The following is a 22815-nucleotide window of genomic DNA, read 5'->3' as shown; positions in this document are numbered from 1 at the left end:
TGCTAAAGAAGGTACACAATGTGGCATTGCAGGCTATGACTCGGCGGAGAGAGTGGCATTTGGTTTGACCTTACATCAGGGGGATTTGTCCGCAGGGGTGCTGTTCATGTTTTGAGGAGAGAGGTTGGCCAGCAGTTGAGACACCAGAGATGTTGGCAGATTGGGCCACTGAGTCAGAGTTGGGACCGCGCAACACTCCGCTGGAGAAGCTGGCGCATGAGATTGTGGGATTGTATAAGGAGGTTTATAACTTTATTATGCCCACAAGCGTGTGGAGGCGGATAGGGCAGCGGACAGGATTGTAGCCGAGAGATCTCTGGCGGTTGAGAGGGAGGCTAGAGAGAAGTTAGAGGCGGATTTGGCTAGCCAGCAGGCAGCATGGGCAGCTGAGCGGGCAGCTTTGTTGAGGGATAAGGAAGCGGCTGTGCGAGATAAGGATGCAATAGAACAGGAGTTGTAGTTAGCCAAGACGCAGGCTATGGATGCGGCGCTTCTTCTGAGGGAGGTCGTTGAGGTTAATTCACGGATACAGAAGGATTTGAGCATCCAGATGGAGTAGGTCTATGAGTTGCGTCGACAACAACATTCTTCAGGGGCACCACCTTCTCTCTAGTATTCTTTTTTGTTGTATGTGGGTTGTCTGCTATTTGTTAGTCGTCAGGAGACAACTTTTCTTTTTTGGGGGGATGATGTCATTGGTAGATTTTGCATTCTGTAGTTGACTGTGTTATGCCGTCGGAGATTTTGTATTTTGTAGCCGACGGGTAGATTAGGATTATTATGTAGCTGACGAACCCCTTCCGGAAGGTTCAGCGAATAGTATTTATACCCCGTCTGGGATCATTGTAAATCATCAATTATGAAATCTCTTGGCATATGCGAATAAAGGAGTATTGCTGTTGCTGTTCTTGCTCATTATCTATGTACATTACCTAATTAATCTATGCGGTAAACAGTTGATTTAAACTTTGATTGATATTAATGGAATACATGGCAGTTCTTTGATGATGTATTGCATTTACTTCCATTTGTTATAACTCTTATACATAACATGCGTTAAACTAATTTTATCATAGTCCGTAAACATACCCCTGAGCTTCTTGCTCTCAAATGGAATGGGATGTGATTCTGGGAAAGATCAACATCGATGCCCTCACCTGAAGCATCACAATGCAATTCAAATGGCCTTTTAAACTTGGCAATGCTAACTCTAGGCATGACGTGATAATCTTCTTGAAATTCTCAAAGAACTCTTGTGCTTTGGCAATCCATTCAAATTCACCCTTACGGATCAGATCAATAAGGGGAGTTGCATGACTAGAGAACCCTGCCACAAATCTGCAGTAGAATGCACACAACCCCGTGAAACCTCTAAGTTGTGTAAGGTTCTCTAGTGTAGGCCAATCTTGTATAGCACGAACCTTATGAAGATTATGCGACCTCCCTCTGCACTGATCATGCCTAATGCACTTTTAGACTCCTCCACATACAACGAAGCCCTGTCAAGAATTTCCACTACAATATCCAAGTGTGCTACATGATTATCCCATGTCTTCCTATAAACAAGTATATCATCAAAAAACACTAGAACAAATTTTTGCAACTGATTATGGAAGACTTTGTTGATGGTAGACTAGAATGTGGCGAGGGCATTAGTCAAGCCAAAGGGCATGCACAAAAGCTCAAAGTTACCATTGTGACATTTGAATGTTGTCTTCTCAACATCCTACTCTCTGATTCTGATGCGATGATATCCTGATCTCAAATCACTTTTGGAGAAGAAACATGCACCATGCCAGTCATCTATAACCTCATCAATATGTGGAATATGATACTGGTTCTTCATAGTCCTTTTGTTCAACATCCGGTAATTTGTGCACATTCTGAATGTCCCATCCTTCACCAAAAAAACTAATGAAGCAAAATGAGACTTACTTGGCCTAATATGTTTCATAGCCATCAACTCCTGAACGGTCTTCTCTATCTCATCCTTTAGCCACTTAGGGTGCTGGTAAAGAATATTCATAATGGACTCAGTGCCCTCCTCTAGCTCAATAATGTGCTATATGCCTCTATTAGGTGGCTAGGTGGTATGCCACTAAACACTTTAGAGTGTTCACTTATAAGCTATTGTATATCTGGATGGTAGGTTGATTTTTCTATCCCATCAAATGTAGGCAACATCCTACACTCTGCTGCCCAATCATTAGTGTCATGATCAATTAAACATTGCATCCACCTGAAAGAAATTAAGTTTCTATTTCTAATAGCATTAAGGATGTGAGTTTTACCATCCTTAATGAAGCTTCCATCTTTTTGATGCTGAGATAAGTGTCATGTGTGGTATGCAACTAGCTCATATCAAGAACTACATCAGTGTTGTCCATGTCTACTACATACAAATTTGCCTTAAAAGAATAATTATTCAGCTTCACAAGAAATTCAAAAATCATCTTGTTACAGTTAAGAGTGTGTAATGCCCCCTTCTAAACACAAGATTTGATGATAAATGATTAAAATATTAATAAATAATAAATTACAATATAATTTAATAAGGGAAAAATATAAAATAATATACAAATAAATGATTATAATGTATCAAATAAAATAAATATTATAATTTATAATTATAATATATAATTCACCCGTGCTACAATATAACAAGGGGCATGGACCAAAGTTCTTGCCTTTTGTTGTGGGGGATTATTAGTTCTTGCCTTCAGAGGTAACTATTGTTTTCGTTTGATTCCATTTGCATTTAAATGCACTAATTAGATTTCAATATTTTTAAAGCTCATTTATGTTTTTGAAAGTTTTGTAATTTTATAATATTTAACAATTGTCAATATTGCAATTTATTTCCAATTCTATTGGCCTTCAACAAAAGAGACAATGAATGAATTAAATTAATTTCTCTACAATAAAAATCACTAAAATTATAGTTAGTATCATTAAATGAGTAATACAACTGTAAAGTACATATGTTAGATGCACTCCATTGTGAGCAGATTTATTGTGGACAAACTTGATGCACAATTATTAAAAAATTGCTCAGGAATTATATATTTATTTGGCTGTAGTTGATAAAGTTTTAGATTACGGTAAAAGCAGGTTTTGAAGGGACCCCGAAACCCTTTAACAAAAAGCAGAAAGATAAAGCATTACAGCCCAACAGAAAAAAGAAACTTGCAACAAACTGTAGAACAAAATCAAAATCAGGTTTTACAGGGACCTGAAACCACTAAAAAAGTCCAAAAACAAACTAAACCAGGTTTTACAGGGACCTGGAACCACTAACAGTCTAAATGAGAAAAACCAAAAACTGTAGTTGATAAAGTTTGGTGTGTGCAAATTTTTCTTTTTTAGTTCTTCAAAATTTCTATTAAGAAAAGAATGAAATGAGCTTTATATGAGATATGATGTAATATCAAGTTCAAAAAAATTCAATAAAAAATTATATTATATTTTATATTTTTTTAAAATTATATTATATTTTATATTTTGTGTTGTAAGTGTTATTATTATTAATGAAGAATTGCTAATATTGTTTAGTTCTAATTTTTTTTTTTAATAATACTTATCACTATTTTATATTTTTATTATTAAAAAATTGGATTCATTTTACTTCAGTTGAATTTTTTGTTCTTTACTAAAAGAGGGGTAAAATTTTTATTGAATATCAAAGAGAACAGAACAACACAAGAAACAAAGAGAACTACAGAACTTTATCTTGGTCCACAAGATGATCCAGCATCTGAGATAAATCAAGGGGAAGCATCCTATGATCAATAATGTTCTAATTCGGCCCATGGTCGGAAGCCCATTTAGCTAAACAATCAGCCACACCATTCTACTCCCGAGGGATATGCATAAAAGACACAGAATCCAAAGAATTGCATAACTGAGTGATCTGCTGAATAACCAGAGCCAAATGCCAATCCACATGCACAAGATTCCTTCTATTCAATAAATTCACAACCACTTGCGAGTCGGTCTCACAGATAATTCTTCTCCAACCACATTGACAACATTGTTCCATTGCAACCAAGATAGCCAGGGCTTCCATGAGGTTATTAGTATGGTAACTCTTGTATATAGAAAATAGAAATTGAATATCACCAAAACTGTAACACCCAACTCCCCCAATACCAGCCGGACGGGATTTCCCCGAGAAGAGCTATTAGTGTTGATTTTAAGAACTCCAACCTCAGGAGGAGTCCAATGCCCCTCACGATTTACACTTTTGTTCTTCAATATATTTAATTTATAAAATAAAGGTTTGAAACTAAATTCATAAAATTTAAAATTATTATATCAATTCAAACAAATTTAAATTTAAATTTTTTATTTTTATAATAATCTATTATCATTATTATTATAGACTTTATTATTGGATTTTACTTTTGTACATGTACTTCAATAATTGTGCAAATAATAAAACAATAAAAAATATTGGAAGACGCTTTTTTCTGGGAAGAAAGAATTGTTTCTTCCATATGCAAAATTTTATTACATGTTAAATTTTGAAACTATTTTTCCTATTAAATGTGATTTTATTTTATATAAACTTAAATATTAATATGATATAAGAAAATATAATTTATTTTTATATATTTAGGCAAGAGCCTGTAACACAATGGTAACTTGTGAGCCTCTCATGTGGGAGGTCTTGGGTTCGAACTCACTTAACAAATAAAATAATTAATTAAAATAAATAACAAAAATTAATCTAGGGTTTGGCCATTTACCGATCCAATATATATATATATATATATATATATATATATATATATATTGGTCAATTACAATTAGTACTATAATTATTTATTATTACATTTTCTTAGTCTTTTCACTCGAATGCTTCTTACACATTTCAAACCCAATGCAATTACTATTGCAAGTCTTATCTCAACATTTTCTATTGTAGAAGATTTCGGACAAGTTGAGCTAATTCATGAATATGTGATTGTTTTAGTAGTGAATTCATTTGTAGCTATGTATGCTAAATGTGGAAAATTGTACATGTATCCAAGATCTTTGAAACTACAGGGACCAAAGTAAAACGAAAAAAAGAGACCAAGCTCACTATAATTGACACATGATGGGAAGCTCCACATTTCAATGTGTATGGCCTATTGCTGTCAAAACTTTAGAATACCATGTAACAGGTGCGGAATATAGAAACATAGAAAATACATGTACACTATTTTTTATGTTTGATCAAAGATTCTATTTATGCTTATAAACAATTTCTTTTTTTATATAATTACAACTTTTTTTACATTATTAGACAATTAATTATTGATTTAATAGCCTTTGTCGAATTCAACAAATTCTTAATTTAATCTTTGGCATCAAATTCATTTGGACTTACATGACGGGGGATGGTTTCAAGAATAAGTTCAAGCTTTCATTCTTAATTGCTTTCAAGCATGATGGGTAATTGATTTCAAACTACAACTTCTCAATTTACACATTTATCCCTACCCTTCGCCAAATCAATTTTAAAGGTTTGATCCCCAACTAGAATCACTATGAAAAAAAGTGTCTTAGTTATATATTGTTAATGATAAAGTATTAAATAAAAAATTATCTTGCTAATTTTGACAAATTAATTTTTGAACATTATATTTATACATCATGCGCACTGTCAATGACACTTTACAAGGGATCAACATAAAAGAACTTTTCGAAGGGGCAAGACTCCACAAGGGGGGCAATCTTACTTATGCAGATCCACAACAAAAGGGACAGCTTGGAGAGCATAGTAATTTAACTAAGGGTTCTTTTGGTCTTTACAGGGGATCAACATAAAAGAACTTTTTGAAGGGGGAAGACTCCACAAGGGGGCAATCTTACTTATGCAGATCCACAACAAAAGGGACAGCCTGGAGAAAGCACAGTAATTTAACTAAGGATTCTTTTGGTCCCATAGACAGTGGGTCTCGTGGACTGTCATTAAAAACTTTCATTTCATTTCATTTGAAACCAAATAAATTTTACATTTGAAGTACTAAGTCGATTGCTTTATCAAATGAAAATGACAAAGGAGTAGTACATGGCACAATAGATATCAACCATATCATGCAAGCTGAAAGCTTCGACGAGTGTTATATACGTATCAAAAATGAGGGGCTAGTATACACATTAAAAGAATGGGGGGCATAAGTTTTCATGTCCGTCACAGTCATATTTTTAGTCTGTGAGTGCAGTTGGATTCATTGAACAGAGCTTAGACGTCCATCAACGCATAGAGAACGCACCTCGTCTATTTGGGTATATTGCCTCAAAGAAATCCTCTTTCAGAGGCAGCAGCAATCGCAAGATGCAGGACTGTATGTTCAAGCTTTGTCCATGGTAACCACATCAGTGTCTGCTGAAGGCCACCCACTTGTAGTTACCATTATTGCATCGAACAGGTTCTTGTACATTAGATTGCCATCACTTACCACAGTACTTGTTGATTGGACAACACATACTCAGCTTTAATTTGGCTTCCAGCATCTTTGAAGCTGAAGTATGGATAGGCGTAGGAGGAGATGATTTTGACAGGACAGAGGTGTTGTCTAGTGGAATTATTTATCGCAGATGTGCACGATGATGGCTTTGTTGGCACAAAGGTTGGGATACGGTATAGATACCATCAGAGACAGACAGGGCAAAAACATGCTACACCATAAAGCATAAGAATGTCATAGATATTGTTGTTTCAGTTCATTCAGTAGATGTAAATACAAAATGCAGAAATATAGACCAAACATGGACTGTGATGCAAAGTTTCCAAAGAACTGTGGTCTCATGATATTCTGTTATTGTAGGAATTCTACAGAATGGATAGTGAAAAGTGGTTTTAGAAGTTGTCAAGCAATTGCAAAATGGCAATTATGAAATCTGTTTAAACATTCATTACCGTCATCCTCCTTGGCATGTGTGGATCTGGGCTTCGGAATGAGTATGGATGCACATCAGCGTATTTAAAAGCTTTGTCAAATGTTGTAGTGGTGGCTGGTGTAAAACCAGATTCAACACCTTTGCACATATTTTCTTTGCTTGTGTCAAGAATGGAAAAGCTACATAATAAGGCATCAAAATTCATCAAAACATGAACAATGGAGGTTTTAATCATTTAATTCAAGCTTCTGATCATTTTTCTAACATTCATTGCCTATGCCCAAATCTGGAACAGAATGTGTATTTGTTTTGTGTTGTTAAGATATTTGGGTGTACTAAATCTACTTATTGCAAACAAATGCTCTTAATATATAATCATTGACTAATAGAAAGGGACTTTAATTTTGAGAAGTATTCCGTTCATCAAAGAATAAACAAATCAACCATACTTAGTTGTTTAATTAGCAGATTGGTTTATAGACATATTGATTCCCCTGCTTTTTACGCTCCACTACATCAGGATAGGTAGACTTCCATCTCAAACGCTGATTGCTTGGTTCAAGGCTTTTCTATAGCGGATTTAAACTTTAGTGAGTTCTTCAGTTGGCAAAGTCCTTGAACTCGATCAATTACAAGTTGAATGTTGAATGCTTGAATTGATTGAATGTTTTGTATAATATTTGTAAATAATGAATTTGATTTGATGCTTGTAAGAAGGAAGATATAGATTTTCCACCTTCAATAATTAAAAGACTAGTGTCTCTACTCCAATCACACTCAACCAATAAGACGCAATGGAACAAGTATATATATGCAATTTTGGACTAGTTCAGATTGCACTTTACCTCCCAAGGTAGGGAGACAAATTGGATATAGACATGGAAACAATTCCATATTTCACTATATCTATAATGATCGGGTTTAAAATGCTATAAATGACCCAGTCCACTTATCTGACATTTAAAATTGCCTATAGAATTTAAAAATGATTATAAAGGATGAATCATCTGCTGTTTAAATCTCCATGCCTCAAATACAAACAAAACACTTGTATTTATCATTAAAATATTATATTTGAATATTTTAACAAAAGCCATATTTTGCTCTTATTCCTCGTTGGAGGTGTACATATCTCTTTCACTTCTGTTTTTGCAAATATGAATGTGTTGTGTTCTTACAATATTCTTCCGCTACGCGTATCTTTTTCCAATTTAAAATTGTGACTTTTCATTTGAAAAGTCACATCTTTTAAAAATAATTGCACCTCTCCATTTTCTTAATTTATTTCTTTGGGCAAAATAATAATTATAAATATTCTTATCGGCAGTCACATTATAATTCTTTGGCTCCTGACTTTTGCATGATTTTTGCTTTGTCCATGGCATGCAATCTCTACTTAAATTCCCGACGGTACCGTGTAAGAAGGATGGAGGCTTTATTTGTGCTTCTAACGTGCGCTGTTTGTGATCCCGCCACACCTTACACACACAGCCAATATTCAAGTGCGTGGGAGAGGAACTTCATGAAATAACACAACTGTCAGTTTCTCACTCACAAATTATTACTAGCGGCAAACATACTTCTTCCATTGTGGATTCTGCATCCTAGTCATCGCTCTGTACATTCATTGTTGCCTTGAGCCATGAACAATTTAATTGATTTTATTGGGCTCAATACTATTATTTGCCTCAAATAGCCTTTTGTGAACAAATATTCCTTCCAGGTGATTCTTCTTGATTTTTCTTCTCGCGTATAAGAAAATCAGGCCCATCCATCTAGTGAAGTGAGTCAACCAAATGTTTCGATGTTCAGCAATTTGCTGGAAATTGACAAGACCTAAACACAATCTCTTGAAGCGGTGTGCAAGCATGTCTTTTACCGAATACAAGGTTTCAATTAATTTATTTGATGGAGAGCATTCTCTCTATACAAGTCGACTACCTATAGTCCCCGACGGCTCCTCTGTAGTTGCTCTTCTTTTTATTTTAATGTTGTTCATTAATTGTGTAAAAGCTTTCAATGGTGCTAGTGTATGGGTCCATATGCTTCATATGCGTACATCGCTCAAATGAGCTCATTTGCAGATGAGGGTGAATTCTGGAAGGAAGATCTTTCAATCCTTTCGGGAACTCCCGATACCATCCTAGTTACAATTTGATGTTTGATTTTGCAGTGGGTATCCAAGCCTTGTGCTGTCAATCATTTACAAAGAAATATTGGACTTTTCATATATATATTCTACTAATATCGCACCTGGAAATCTTCATGTTATCAGGCCCTCTTGTGCATCATATTCAGTATGCCATGCCATTGCATCATCATACAATCTTTCTAGTGTAAGCTTATCTAAGCCTCTAGCCATTTTACTCTCACAAGACTGCTATGTTGCATTAAGGTATCCCCTTAATGTTTTAATCGGGACTCACTGTGATTGCCTTAACACATATTTGCATGTTACGGATAAGAGCTTGGTGTACAAACTGGTCTGTATTGACAAATGCTCTTTGATATTAAAAAAAAAGTTTCATAATTATTATGCTCCTTCGACCTGTCTATATTGTATTGTTGTCAATATACATGAGGCATCTCCAATGTGTATACTTCCTTAGAAAATCCCTTAAAAACCAGATTTCTGTAACTACATAATCCTTTAGTATCTCTACAAACTGGAGCGCACGAACAACATTCACATCATACTGCTGCAATGTGATTGTTCCAATTGCACAGATAAATGTTCTTGTAATCAATATTTGTAGCACACTCACTAAGCTTTATCACAATCTGGTCCATAATAATTTCATTTGCTACAACTGTATCTCAAGTTTCAAATTCTTTACATATGATGGATCACTGAACCCACAAAATAAGAAACGGTTCTTTGATTCGTTTATACATTTAGAAACTAAATCAAGAACAAAGTATTGAGACCATTCGCTAAATTCCCTGATCCTGGAGAGCTCAAAAAACATTTATAACATCCCTGGTCCAAATGTTCACGTACTGAACTTTATGTTACAATTAGAAAAAAATATAATATGGATCCCTAACATTATTATATCAGTTGGAGGATGAAAAAATAGGAGATGGTGCTTGAATGGAGGCTCAAATGTTTTTCAAAAATTTGGGCTCCATCACAAAGCACACACTATTAATAGTGATAGTGGTCTGGTAAACAATGTTGCCACCGAGCCAGAAATTCTCATGACTCCCATTGAGATTTTGCTTCAATTATAGGGATGTAATCGTTCTAATGTTTCTTCTTGCCCTAATCTGCACTCTAAGGATCAATACTATTCTAAGTTGTGCAAAGAGTAAATGATTTCAGCCACCTGCAAGGCCAACATAAGGCTCAATTGCAGGGCCATTTGAGGGCTGTTCATTACAGTCTACAACTCTTCCTTCACCACCACCGTTGCATCCTCTCCTGCTAATGAACTCATCAAGGAATGAATGGCCAATATATTTATCAGAATTCTGCCCTCTGCCCTAGAGAAAAGCTCAAGGATTCCCCCAAATGATGTCAATTACCTTGATCCCTGGATCATTTCTCATTCATCGTGCCCCATCTATTGAAGGGTAAAATGTAGAACTTTCAGGGAAGGTTCAAGAAGTAGCATTTGATTAACGAGAAACAACAATTGATTGTTCTAAAAGAATAAATTTTTATATTTTTTTAGGAAATTTGATTTTTTTCATTGCTCAGACCAATCGAAAAGCAGAGAATCCATATTTATAAATTATTTAAAATAAATATTAAAAGTTAACTATTTAATTTTGGTTCATTATATTTTAATTTTTAATCCTTATTGGTTCATTAACTTTGGTCAAATAGGAAAAATGAGATTATAGGATTCCAATAATTTACCTGCCTAGGACAGGAACTAATAATAAAATACATTGGATATCAACAAGATACGTTCACCATTGTAAATGAATGTAAGGGATCAATTAATTCACAACTCGATCCAAGTATATTCATGCGATGGTATGATGATTATTTATCATACTCAAAGGGGACGACTAAGTACAATAAAAATATGACAAAAAATTCACAATTGTAATCAACACATTCCTATACCAGCAATGGAAGGAAGGAATATATTATTTTTAAGAATATTAACAAATCGATAGGCATGGTGGCGATTAATGAAGAGACAAACAAAATGGACGGGCATATCCCATTCCATGTCTTTTGCTTGGAGAAACAAAGATATATGAAGGCATCGAACAAGAGAAAGGAGGCATCGAACAAGAGAAAGGAAGCATTGAATGGGAAGGAAGGAAAAATACCGACACCTTGGATATAAATGCTATTTTGTCCAGTGTTGATACGAGTGAACGATAATAAAAACCGCTGGGCACGAGGACCCACTCTTCAGCAATTATAATCACATAAAGCCCAAGAATGAAAAATAAAGACCTCACCTTAATTACGGGAAGAAAGTGAAAATAAGTTAATCAGCGAACAGGTGAATAACAGGTTGAAGGCAGTAGAATGGTCAGAACACAGGTCACACAAGGGAGCAAAGATCACAGAGATCAGAATAGAAACTTCGGCCATTTGAATCTCAACATCATATCTGCTTATTTGAGCAAACACCAGAGTGAAGGGAAGCAAACACAATGAACAACTTATAAGAACATAATTGCCTCCAGCATATAAAATGGCAGACCAGATATAGACAACAATACTGAAAAGATATGCTTTGTTTAGAGAAATTTTCCATTAGGGCATTCCTGGTGCAAGCACAAGGAGTGAGTCAGAGACAACATCCATTACCAGTTGCATATATCTACTGACAAGATTAGACACTGCAATTACCATTATTAGAACATAATTATAGATCAAAGATGGTAACCCATATCACTTAGTATGTTAATATCTAGAGGACAGTCGGCAGAGAAGTGTGGTAACATTCCGCTACAAACAATTCCAAATTTGAGCCAAGGAAGAGATCACCAACGGAGTAGAACACATATAATCCCAATCAACCAAACATAGTCCATATATCGGGATACAGGATGCCTTCATCAGTATTATTGACATCTATATGATCACAGCGATTGATTACTAAAGGGAACAAGGAAAACCATAGTATATGCTATATGAAATCATATAAGTATATGATCAGTTATGGAGAAGATAGAGAACCATGTTAAAATACTAATAGGAATAACGAAAGGAGATTTGGTTACAATTAAGGCTCACAATACCATATTGATATGTTCCAAATCTTGTCAGACCTATCTTGTTTGGCATTTCATTCACCAAACACAATGAGGACGAAATGGTCAAAGGAAATCCAAATAAGAGGATCTGTAAAAAGAGAAGGTGACAGAAGGTAAGAGAAATAGAACCTAGGAAAAGTGAACGGTAGTGACAGAGTAAGAACAAAGTAAGGTACTCATGGAAAGGAAAGATTTAAGTTATCGTTCACTATTATGAGGAAGGATTATATCTAATAAACAGGATACTTGAACATATTGACAAGGTGTTAAGTAGAATCTAAACATTATATTTGAGATAGATAAGGGGAAGAAATACAATTTTAGGAGGGTATATATTGATTGAGATTAATATATATAGTGAGTATAAAATGTTTGGGGTAATAGAGATCAAATATTGAATAAAGATAATGATTTCTATTAATCAATTGAAGAGAACTCATCATTTGGTAATATTCTTTATAAGTCTATATTTCTAATTACAAGAATTAGGTCTTATCGGGGACATTACAAAGTGTAACCATCAACCACTTGCACTCTAAGTCCCTCAAATTCTTCTATCTTAATCTGTCTCTTGGCAACCAAACATGAATCTGAGTAGCATTGGTATCAAATAGAGCAATAACATGTTGCCCTGCCAAGAGGCCACGCATCCTAAATGCACCTTGCTTTCTCATGTTAGAAAGGTATACACGTTGAGGTTAGAATCATCGATCACCTCATCATCATGACCTAAAGCCTCATTTGTCTCATGCTTATGATCAGCTGGCTGTCTAGAAAAAAAGAACTCTCATGCTCATCATTGAATCACTTCATCATCTTATTTTTACCCTTAGGCTCCAAAGGGAAATCGTGTTTTCATTATAGGGCCCTCTACAGTTAAGACATAGTCTACTGCTCCTTAGATCATTAAGAGTCTCATGATCTAAAGGGGCTGCCAAAGGATGTTTAGATCAGATCTGTCATCTTTCTTAGGGGCTGCCCTATTATCATATGATGAAGTAGTAGGCTTGGAAGCAAAATTGCTTCATGGAGTAGACATCTCAAGGTTCCTTTCTTTTTACATGGCTTCCTTCAAGGTAGGTGGATCCAAGGGTAATCTCTCTATGAATAACATGATTCATCTACTCTCTGAAATGTTGAACACTATCACAGATAGCCATTGAAACTCACTGATAAATGCCTCAAGGTCCTTTTGTCTGTCTCAATTGTGTCGGCTCTCTGAAGTAACTCTCAGGGTCCTTCCATCTCTTTACCAATCTATCAACAAACTCTTGGTAGGATACTATTTGGTGATGATGCAGTGAAACTAGCCCATGGTACCACCAATCATGAGCTATTGTGTTCAAATGAAACACAACAAAGCGAATGGCATACTTCTCAGTCATGAGATGCAAAGAGAGATAAGTGTTAGGCTTATGTATCCAAGCTCATGCTGTAACCTTCCTACTGCCATCAAAGTGAGTCAGGGTTATCTTGTTGGTTGCCTGCTTCAGATCAGTCTGTATGGGCCTCTATCTCTTAGGTGTGGGCCTACCTCTAGTATGCTCCCACTTTTGTGTCCAGAACCTATCAAAGTTCAGACTCTACTTGATGGCTTGTGGTAGAGCATCCCATTCAACAAATGGTGCGACCTCAGTCTCACCACTAGCCATGTTAGACTCAGGTCTCAGAAAAGTAGGTTGTTGTGGCTTATCATATACACATGTATGCTTAGTCCTGTCAATCTTGTCCTCAGCTTTAGACCTGTGAGAGCTGATTCATATACTCTTGGTACCTCTATCTTTTCTCTGTCCTCTAGGAGAAGAAATGCATTGCAAAGTCTCAGATAGTTGCTGCAATACATCAGCAACTCGATGTTGATCATGTGCAAGGTCTCTCAGTGTCTCCAAAACCTGTACTAGCATCCGTATAACGTGTACCACCAGAACTTCCAGAACCACCAGCATCCCTGTCACCTATGCTGCCAAATTGTATCTCAACTTCTCCATCACATGCTGGTGAAGTCCTCCCCTTGCAGGTATAATGCATATCATGTGTAACCCTCTGTGCCACAATGAACCTAGTTTCCCTGCAGGTTGGCAAGTAACTGCTCTGATACCACTGTAAAGAGCCTTGTTGGCTCACTCTAGAACTAAACTAGATAGATGTTTTTGTTTTTTGAGATATATAAGTTTTTTTTTGTAATATTCAAAATAATAGAAATGCTTACACAAGATATGAAATTCAAACTACTCAATGATATGCAATTCAAATTACTATGGATATTTGCTTATTATTTCAATTGCAATGACATTTGCAAATATTACAGTCAAACTATAGATGAACAACAATTTTCAGAACTTGAATATGGCATTGAGTTTGAAGCAGAGGTAGATAATTTTCCACGCCAAACCAGCAGAAGACATCTTAAAATATAAAATGCAGCTAGTCCAGAATTGACACGGCTAAGTGTCTCCATGTGTCTTGCCTGAAAGCAGATCGCTCCAGCAGTGATCTCAAATGCTGCCGGATAGTGATGATTACAGCCCACAAATCTGTCCTTAAGTGACAATAATAATGTAGGAGCACCCAGCAGTATAGTAAATACGTTCAAACAATCTTCAGCTTCAGCAATGAATTTCTCATATAAAACCCCTTCTCTTGGATGCTAATTTCATACCAGATGAAGTATCAAATTGATATACAACAACATCAATTTGATAGCAGATATAATCAGAACTCAATTACAATTCACTGGCTCTCTTACCAACTCAAAGTGCAAATTAATGGAGGAATTAGACTTCTCTCAATTCCCAACACCCAAACCCTTCAAGTTTCGCAATTTCATAAAATGCAAATGACTGTAGGATGGATCTATTTCTATGAGAGAAGCCTTTTTATAATTAAGAAGTGAAAGATGGCTTCTCTCTCACACCCAACGCCCATTAGCTTCCTGGTTACACTTTTTATTAAAGAGGCTTTAACTTCACACTTTCATTTTAAAATGATATAATAAGAAAGTTATTCATTAAGCTATACTTAATAAGTAACTCACAATATGAAACTCATTAATTAATTCAGTCAATCAATGAAGAAGCCAAGTCACCAGGTGCCTCAACTGCACTCCTAGAAATAGTAACCGTGCTAGGATTGACTTACTATAAATGATTATCTAATCTCATTATATTATCCAATCTCTATATATGTCACACATTGCAACAAAATAAAGAAATCATTTAATTTAAGGAAAATAATAAATAAAGAAAACATTTCAAAACAACAATTTGCTAAAATAAAAGATAATTAGTATGTAGTTAAGGCTCAAGAGTTACGACTCTTTCAAAAGGGAAATTAATGAAAAGGCATGACTCCTCCCTCGTATGAGAAGATATAAAAGGGACAAGGATTCGTTTGAAATAGGAGGGAGGAAGGATGAGTATGGAAAGAATTGGATATTAATCAGATTATAAACTACATCTGGCTATTAGCGAAGGTCTGAAGATTGTTAAATAATTTAGATTTAAGATTATATTCAGTTCGAACTGATAGTCTGAGACATGGTGTCAGCAAGGATTACAACATTAAAGCTTTCGACTTTTATTTTAGCTTGATATGTTTAGTGTTCTGATATTTAAGAAGTATAGTTATGAATAAATAAGGAATATAAGATATATCATGAACAAATAAATGTTTAGAATGTATGTATGTATGTCAATAGTGGCATATTGTGATGGTTAAGTTGTTGAGTTGTTATCCTTGCCATCAAGGTTCAAATCTAATGGGGATGAGGTCCCCTATTTGTGACCTCACTAGTTCATAGCTCCAAGTCAAAGCGTTTGCCCCTCTTTTAAAAAAAGAATATATGTATGTATCTCCATGATTGAATACCGCTACTACTCGGTACTTGAAGAGGAAGGGACTGAAGTGTTTCTAAGAAGTGGCAGTCTCTTCAAGCAGCAACTCTTCAACTTCCCTTTCTTGTCTTCTTGTCTTCTTGCCAATTTGCCTCTTATTGACCCTCTAAAAAAATATTAAATTGGCTTTCGATAATTCTGCATTAATTCCTCCATAAGTTAATTTTAATATATATATTTGGATGGGCTTATTAATTCTCTAATGTCCCAGAAAAAGGGACATTATCAGAACTTACAAACATATCAATATAATTTAAACTTGAAGATATTTGACAATGAACATGTTGATGTTATTGTAGCTATGGTCGGATTCCTTTAGGCCGACATAGATAAACATAAAGGTTGTGATAATTTAATTATTGTATTGACAATAATTATACTATATCAAATTGAAAATATGATTATTACATTAATGGTATTATATTATATAATTGTTGTATTATATTACTTTGAATATATAATTATTATATATTATAAATAATTATTGTATTGAAGTAATTCGATAATATAACTATTATATATTAACAATAGTTATATTATATAATTATATAATAATGGAAAAGTGGTGTCCCTTTGTTATATATCTGTGTAGGAAAAATAAGTCTTCCTGTAATGTGGGAATTCAATTATACACTGAAATTATTAATTAGATTAGAGCATGTTTGAAGCAATAATGGAGAACTTCCCAACTACATACCAACTTGTGTATTTTGTTGTGAATCAAAAATATGATAAAGGACAATTAGTGATTCATAAAACACAACAATTATATACAGTTTCCTTCATACGTTGATAGAGGAGTTTATTTGAGACTTTGCGGCAGCTTGTAATACACAACAATAAAACAGTAAAAGAAATAATACGGATATAAAAGAGAATTACAAGCTGTTCTGTGCAACACTGCTGAGGAGTTTGAAGGATGAAGCATCGCTGCTTGCATATACATCCATTGTGTGAAAGAGATTGCTGACTGATGGTTTGTTTTTACTCTTGCAAGCCATGATGGATTGTTGGTGATATCAAAGATGGAACTGCTAATATGTATTTATGAGCGTAAGACCTTTATTGTGCTTCACCTTGATCTATGAAGAAGTTTGGTTACACCTTGTTACAAGTGTCCACATATGAATGACTAAAGCTAAAACATTGTCTAAGTCAGGTTTTATTTCTGATAGCATTCAAACATTTACTATGCCTAGATGTATGACTGCTACATAGTACGTGTAATCAAATCACATCCAAGCAATCCACATCAAAAAAAATTATTTTGAAAGTGTAATAGTTATCAGGCTGGAAATACTTGTAGTAGTTGTGCTACCTGCACAATTCAAATCATTTCCTTATTATCGGGTCATGTAATTACAAGTGTATTAATGTTTTATCTATCTTGTAATGACTTAGAAGGTTGAAAGGTACGGTACTGTCAAAGAAAGTTTGTCTATTCTACCACGACATTCAGAATAAGCCAACAACAATATGGAATGATAATTATATTGATATAATCAACAAATGCAATGATAATTTCATTGAAGAGTACAGTGTCTGTTAACAAATTGATATAGCAAAAGCGATTAATATAATAAGAATGCAGTGGTTAATACTGAAGTAGCATACTTTACTTAACAAATTGATATAATGAAATGATGCGATTATGAGAAGGTATAAGTCATGTCCTTGCAACCAATCCCTTTAGTTGACTACACACTATTTATGGGGAAATTGTTGTTATATTTTTAATTATTGTAGCAGTCATGGATGCAAAATGTACAAGCCTGGACACGTGCTTGTGAGATATTTGACAAAGTGAATCATCAACATGTCATTTTTTATTGAATGGAATTTTGGCATCTACATGAACCAATTTTCAGATTAAGAGACAGAAAAGAGTGGTCTTGGTGTGAGCAGAATAGAATGTGCTCTATGTGTGTAGAGAATCCAACTTATTACATTCGCTCTTGGAATCAAACAAGTACATGTATATATAGGAAATTGATGCCGCGATCATTGAACAAACAGTCATGTGTAGACCTATTATAGCAGATTCAACTGTATTGCATCCTGCCATAGAATTGCTCATCCAAACTGAAAAGTTACTAGAGAATGAATCAAGAAAGGATTCTTAGTTCTGGACATGATATGGAACATGGTGGACTAGACTTCAATCCAATTCTTTGCCTACGAATTTGTGGGATGACTTGAATAGAGTGATCTAGAATAAGGTCAAGAAGGATGTTGATGAATGTTTGCTCCAGAATAGTGAGATAAGTATTCTCTCTTGAGTAAAAACAATTATATAAATTTGTAGTTAGTCTCATATTATACTATAAGATTTATTTGTCTTGTTATGCTCTTATTCTTTTTCCTTGGTCCCTAGGGATGTTCTTGGAGGGGAAGAACAATGTTGCATTATGAATGTTGCCAAGACATTTATGCAGGTGATGGTAGCATTAGGGATTACTAAGAAAGGTTGAGACAAGATGGCTCTCCCAGTGAGAGTGAGTAGATTGCAAAGAGAGAATAGACCATATTAAGATGGCTTATCTAGTGATCAGGAAATTGTAGTAGGGAACTATGATTCATGGGATGGAGTCCCATGTATGTAGGCTGAAAGGCCTTTATGTGGATATCTAGGTTGTGCATAGATAGGTGCTTGTTGGTTCGAGGAGCATTCCAGAAAAGATCTTAATGTAGGCTAAAGAATAAAGACTTGACTTGCTCAACCTTTTGAAAAGAACTAGGTTGCTCATCTAAAGCAACCCGGCTGTATCAGATTCAGACTAGGGAGTCGGACAATTCATCAGAGGCAACCTTGGACAAGGAGGTGAGAAGGCTGATATCAGATTTAGACGGATCTAACAGTTCATCAAAAGCAACCTATGATGAGGAGGTCAAAAGGTTGATATCTTCTTAATTCTAGGTTGTGGATAGATAGACACAATTCATCAGAAGCAACCTAGTTCTTAACCTCCAAACATTTAGATATCAAAAGGAAGAGCTAAAATGAAGAGAAACAATCAAACTTGGGAAGCACAAAGGTATACAATTTGTCCTTGAGGATGTTCTTGGAAGAAAAGAAGAATGATGCATTAAGAATGTCGCCAAGACATTGTCAAGTGTAGAATGGTTTACTCTTTTCTTGTCCAAGGTTGCCTCTGATGAATTGTCAGATTTCCTTTGGATCTTAATTAGTTCTAAAGGTTGAGAACTAGGTTGCTTATGATGAATTGTATCTATCTATCCACAACCTAGAATTAAGAAGATATCAACCTTTTGACCTCCTCATCCTAGGTTGATATGGTCTCCAAGAACATCCCTTCAAATCCATAAATCATCTCATATAATACGAGGATGGCATATAATGCCCAAAAGGGAACCAAAACTCAAATTTTGGCAAAAATTAACAAGGAACCAAAATCATCAATTAAACTTGAGAGAGAACTTTCGGGTCGAGATATGAAATCCTTTAGAATATCCTCTATCCATTTTGATTCCATGATCCTACTCTATGTAGAAAAGGCTACTAACATGCGATTCAAGTCAAGCCACACAAGGCAACAAACAACTATTGGTTAGTGCACAAAACGAAGCAACACCAAAACACCTAAAATTCAAACATGCTAGAATTTGATAAAATAAAAAAATCACTTACAAAATATACCTAAGAATCTAATAGAATTGAAGTTTTAGACACATATGAAAGATCTGGTAGCATAACTAGGTAAAAAAATTCATTTTCCAATCAAGAATTCACATAAACAATTGTGCTCATCCAACCAGGTCATGGAATTGCATAAAAATAGAGGGGATCACTACTTATCAACCTCCAGACATTTAGATATCAAAAGGAAGAGCTAAAATGAAGAGAAACATCAAACTTAGCTATTTAGTGGTGCTACACCAAAATACATTATTCGTCGATGTGTCAGGATCTCCAATTAGGAACCCAAATCATTGATTAAACTTGAGAGAGAACTTTTGGGCTGAGATATAAAACCCTTTAGAATATCCTCTATCAATTATGAGTCAATGACCCTACTCTATGTAGAAAAGTTACTAACATGAAACTCAAGTCAAGCCACATAAGCAACAAACAATTACTGATTAGCGCAAAATGATGCAACACCCAAAACACCTAAAATTCAAACATCCTAGAATTTGATAAGATAAAATCTACATACTCCGAAAAATCTAATAGAATTAATGATCTAGACACATATGAAAGATCCAGTAGCATAACTAGGTAAAAAATTTCATTTTTCAATAAAAAATTCACATAAACAATCATGCTTATCCAACTAGGCCATGGAATATCATCAAAAAGTGGGGATCACTAGTTCTCAACCTCCAGACATTTAGATATCAAAATGAAGAGCTAAAATGAAGAGAAACAATCAGACATAGGAAGCAAGAAGGTATAGAATTTGTCCCCTGATGTCATTGGAGGAAAAAATGAATGGTGCATTAAGAATGCTGCCAAGACATTTATGTAGGTGATGGTAGCATCAAGGATTGCTAAGAAAAATTGAAACAACAAGTCTCTCCTAGTGAGAGGGAGTAGATTGCAAAGAGGAGAGTAGATCAATTCAAGATCTCTGATCTAGTGAGCAAGAAATTGTAGCAGAGTACTATGATTCATGAGATGGAGTCCCAGGTATGTAGGCTAAAAGGTCTTTATATGGACATCTAGGTTATGGATAGATAGATACTTATTAGTTCGAGTAGCATTCAAGAAAAGATCTTGATGTAGGGTAAAGAATAAAGAAATGACTTTCTGCCATGATGTTAGAAAGTTGATATCAGATTCAAAGGGAGTTTGACAGTTCATTAGAGACAACCTCGGACAATGAGGTCAGAAGGTTGATATTGGATGTCAAAAGGTTGATATCTCCTTAATTAGTTCTACTCCACGAGGAAGAAGTTCGAGGTGCAATCCTTTGTAATGCATTCTTCTTTGTGAGGGAGAGGTTTCAAGTGAAAGCTCTTGTTCCACTCTTTGATATGGTTCACGATGGGTGTCATGTGTGTGACGCCATGATAGCACCACGTGAGAGAATCGATGGTGATTTTTTCATTGTACTTGTGTAATGAATATCTTTGTGAGGTGAATACTTGTACTTGTGTAATGAATATTGTTGTACAATGATAAGACACTTGTACATCGTCACCTTCATTCCAAGGTGACGATCTCACACTAATGGTTGATGTTACCTGAAGTAGTGTTTAAGGATAGCCATATTGGTGGACATTATAGAGAAGATTTTTAAAATCCACAATGTTAGTATCTTATAATGTTAGGGTGAAATAGACAAACATAAAGGTTTTACAATATAACTATAATATATTATATTATATAATTATTTAATAGCGGAAAAGTGGTTTCCCTTTGTTACAGGGAATCAACAACATATATGTAGGAAGAATCAGTCTTCCTCTAATATGGAAATTGAATTATACACACTCTAAAATCATTAATGCATGTTAGTTCTAAGAGTAATAGGATTTTCTAAAAGTTGAATGCATTCTTGAAGAGTTAATATTGCCACAATAATAAAGCATTTCTTGTTAAAGAAAAATTCTGGATTGTACTAGTTTGCATCTTGTTAGGGGGAAAAACCTCATTCCAAACTTAATCTTGAAGGAAAAACTATTCTAATACTTGACTTGAATTTGTAAAGCAAAATGATTTCCAACTTTAATATTTTAGTCCATCATACTTTTTATTACACAACTTAGAATTTGTAAAAAGAAAAGCTTTCCAACTTTAATAGCCAAGTCCATTGCTTTTTTCATTAGAATAGTTTAAAATGTCTTTAGATTTATGACTTTGATTGAGCTTAATTTGTTCTTTATGATTTTTTCAATGTTCTTGCCTTTAAGAAAAAATTGAATCTACCATTATGTTGTCATTGTGTAAAGAAAATGCAAATATTTTATTTTCTATAGGAAGATATCTGATATATCAGGAAATACTTTCCTATCTCTGGTTGTCAAGTAGGAAACAGTTGTTGGAAACCTATCATAATTAATTAATTAATTTTATTTTTGTGATTTTGTGTACTCTGTAGATTAATTGACGAGGCACTGGCAGAAGGAGTCAAAGTTGCTGTGTGCAGTACATCAAATGAGAAGGCGGTAAGCATATCAAGATTTTGATATATTGCTATCTTTTTTGGGTTTTAAATTTGAACTATAAATGAAGATTATTAACTCATCATACTATACTATGTAGCTGTGCTTGTTGAGAATTTGAAGTCCATGAGTCTATCAAGCACCTCTTGAAATGTTGGAAACTGTATGACCCAATACATGGCTTGCATCATATACGAAATTGCAGGGGAACATAACCATTATTTAGAAGAAATAAATTTTTGTTCCCAGCGTGCTTGATATGTGCATATGCTTATAAGGAGACACTTTTGTTGGTGTTACGCGGCACGCCACATGCAAATATGATTGTAAGAAAGATAAATTATAAACTCCAAAAAAATTAAATTGCAGGACTGGTGAATAAGTTTCAGTTTGATCTGTACAATGCGATAGGAGATTATGGGACTTATACAACACTGGCTTTTCACTTCTGAAGATTTGGCTGAAAATATTGAACTTCAATGATCAAGTTGCAACAACACTAAGGCACGCTATTGACAGAAATCTGAAGTGGAGAGTTGACGCCTCTTTACTTGATGAAGAAGCTGATGAAAGGATTGTCATTGATATCAAAAGCATGAACAAATGTACAAGTGTCAGCATCATAAATGTCGAGGGAAGAATAAGGAAATTGGAAAGTATGTTTGAACAAGAC

General features: G+C 34.7%; 1 protein-coding gene across 3 annotated transcripts in view; it reads left to right on the top strand.

Annotated features, from left to right (window-relative positions):
* Positions 1 to 22815, top strand: part of LOC149568053 (Haloacid dehalogenase-like hydrolase (HAD) superfamily protein) — a 132560-nt gene that overhangs the window by 44945 nt on the left and 64800 nt on the right. For all 3 annotated transcript variants that reach the window (XM_089821061.1, XM_089821059.1, XM_089821060.1), the window contains one exon: positions 22079 to 22145. In XM_089821061.1, coding sequence (XP_089677187.1) covers positions 22079 to 22145 — 67 coding nt within the window. The remainder of the gene's footprint in view (positions 1 to 22078; positions 22146 to 22815) is intronic.

The sequence above is a fragment of the Cupressus sempervirens genome, chromosome 3 (assembly GCF_028749045.1).
Source record: "Cupressus sempervirens isolate cs-2001-9-10 chromosome 3, ASM2874904v1, whole genome shotgun sequence".
Classification (NCBI taxonomy): domain Eukaryota; kingdom Viridiplantae; phylum Streptophyta; class Pinopsida; order Cupressales; family Cupressaceae; genus Cupressus; species Cupressus sempervirens.
This window is presented reverse-complemented; position numbering and strand designations above follow the sequence as displayed.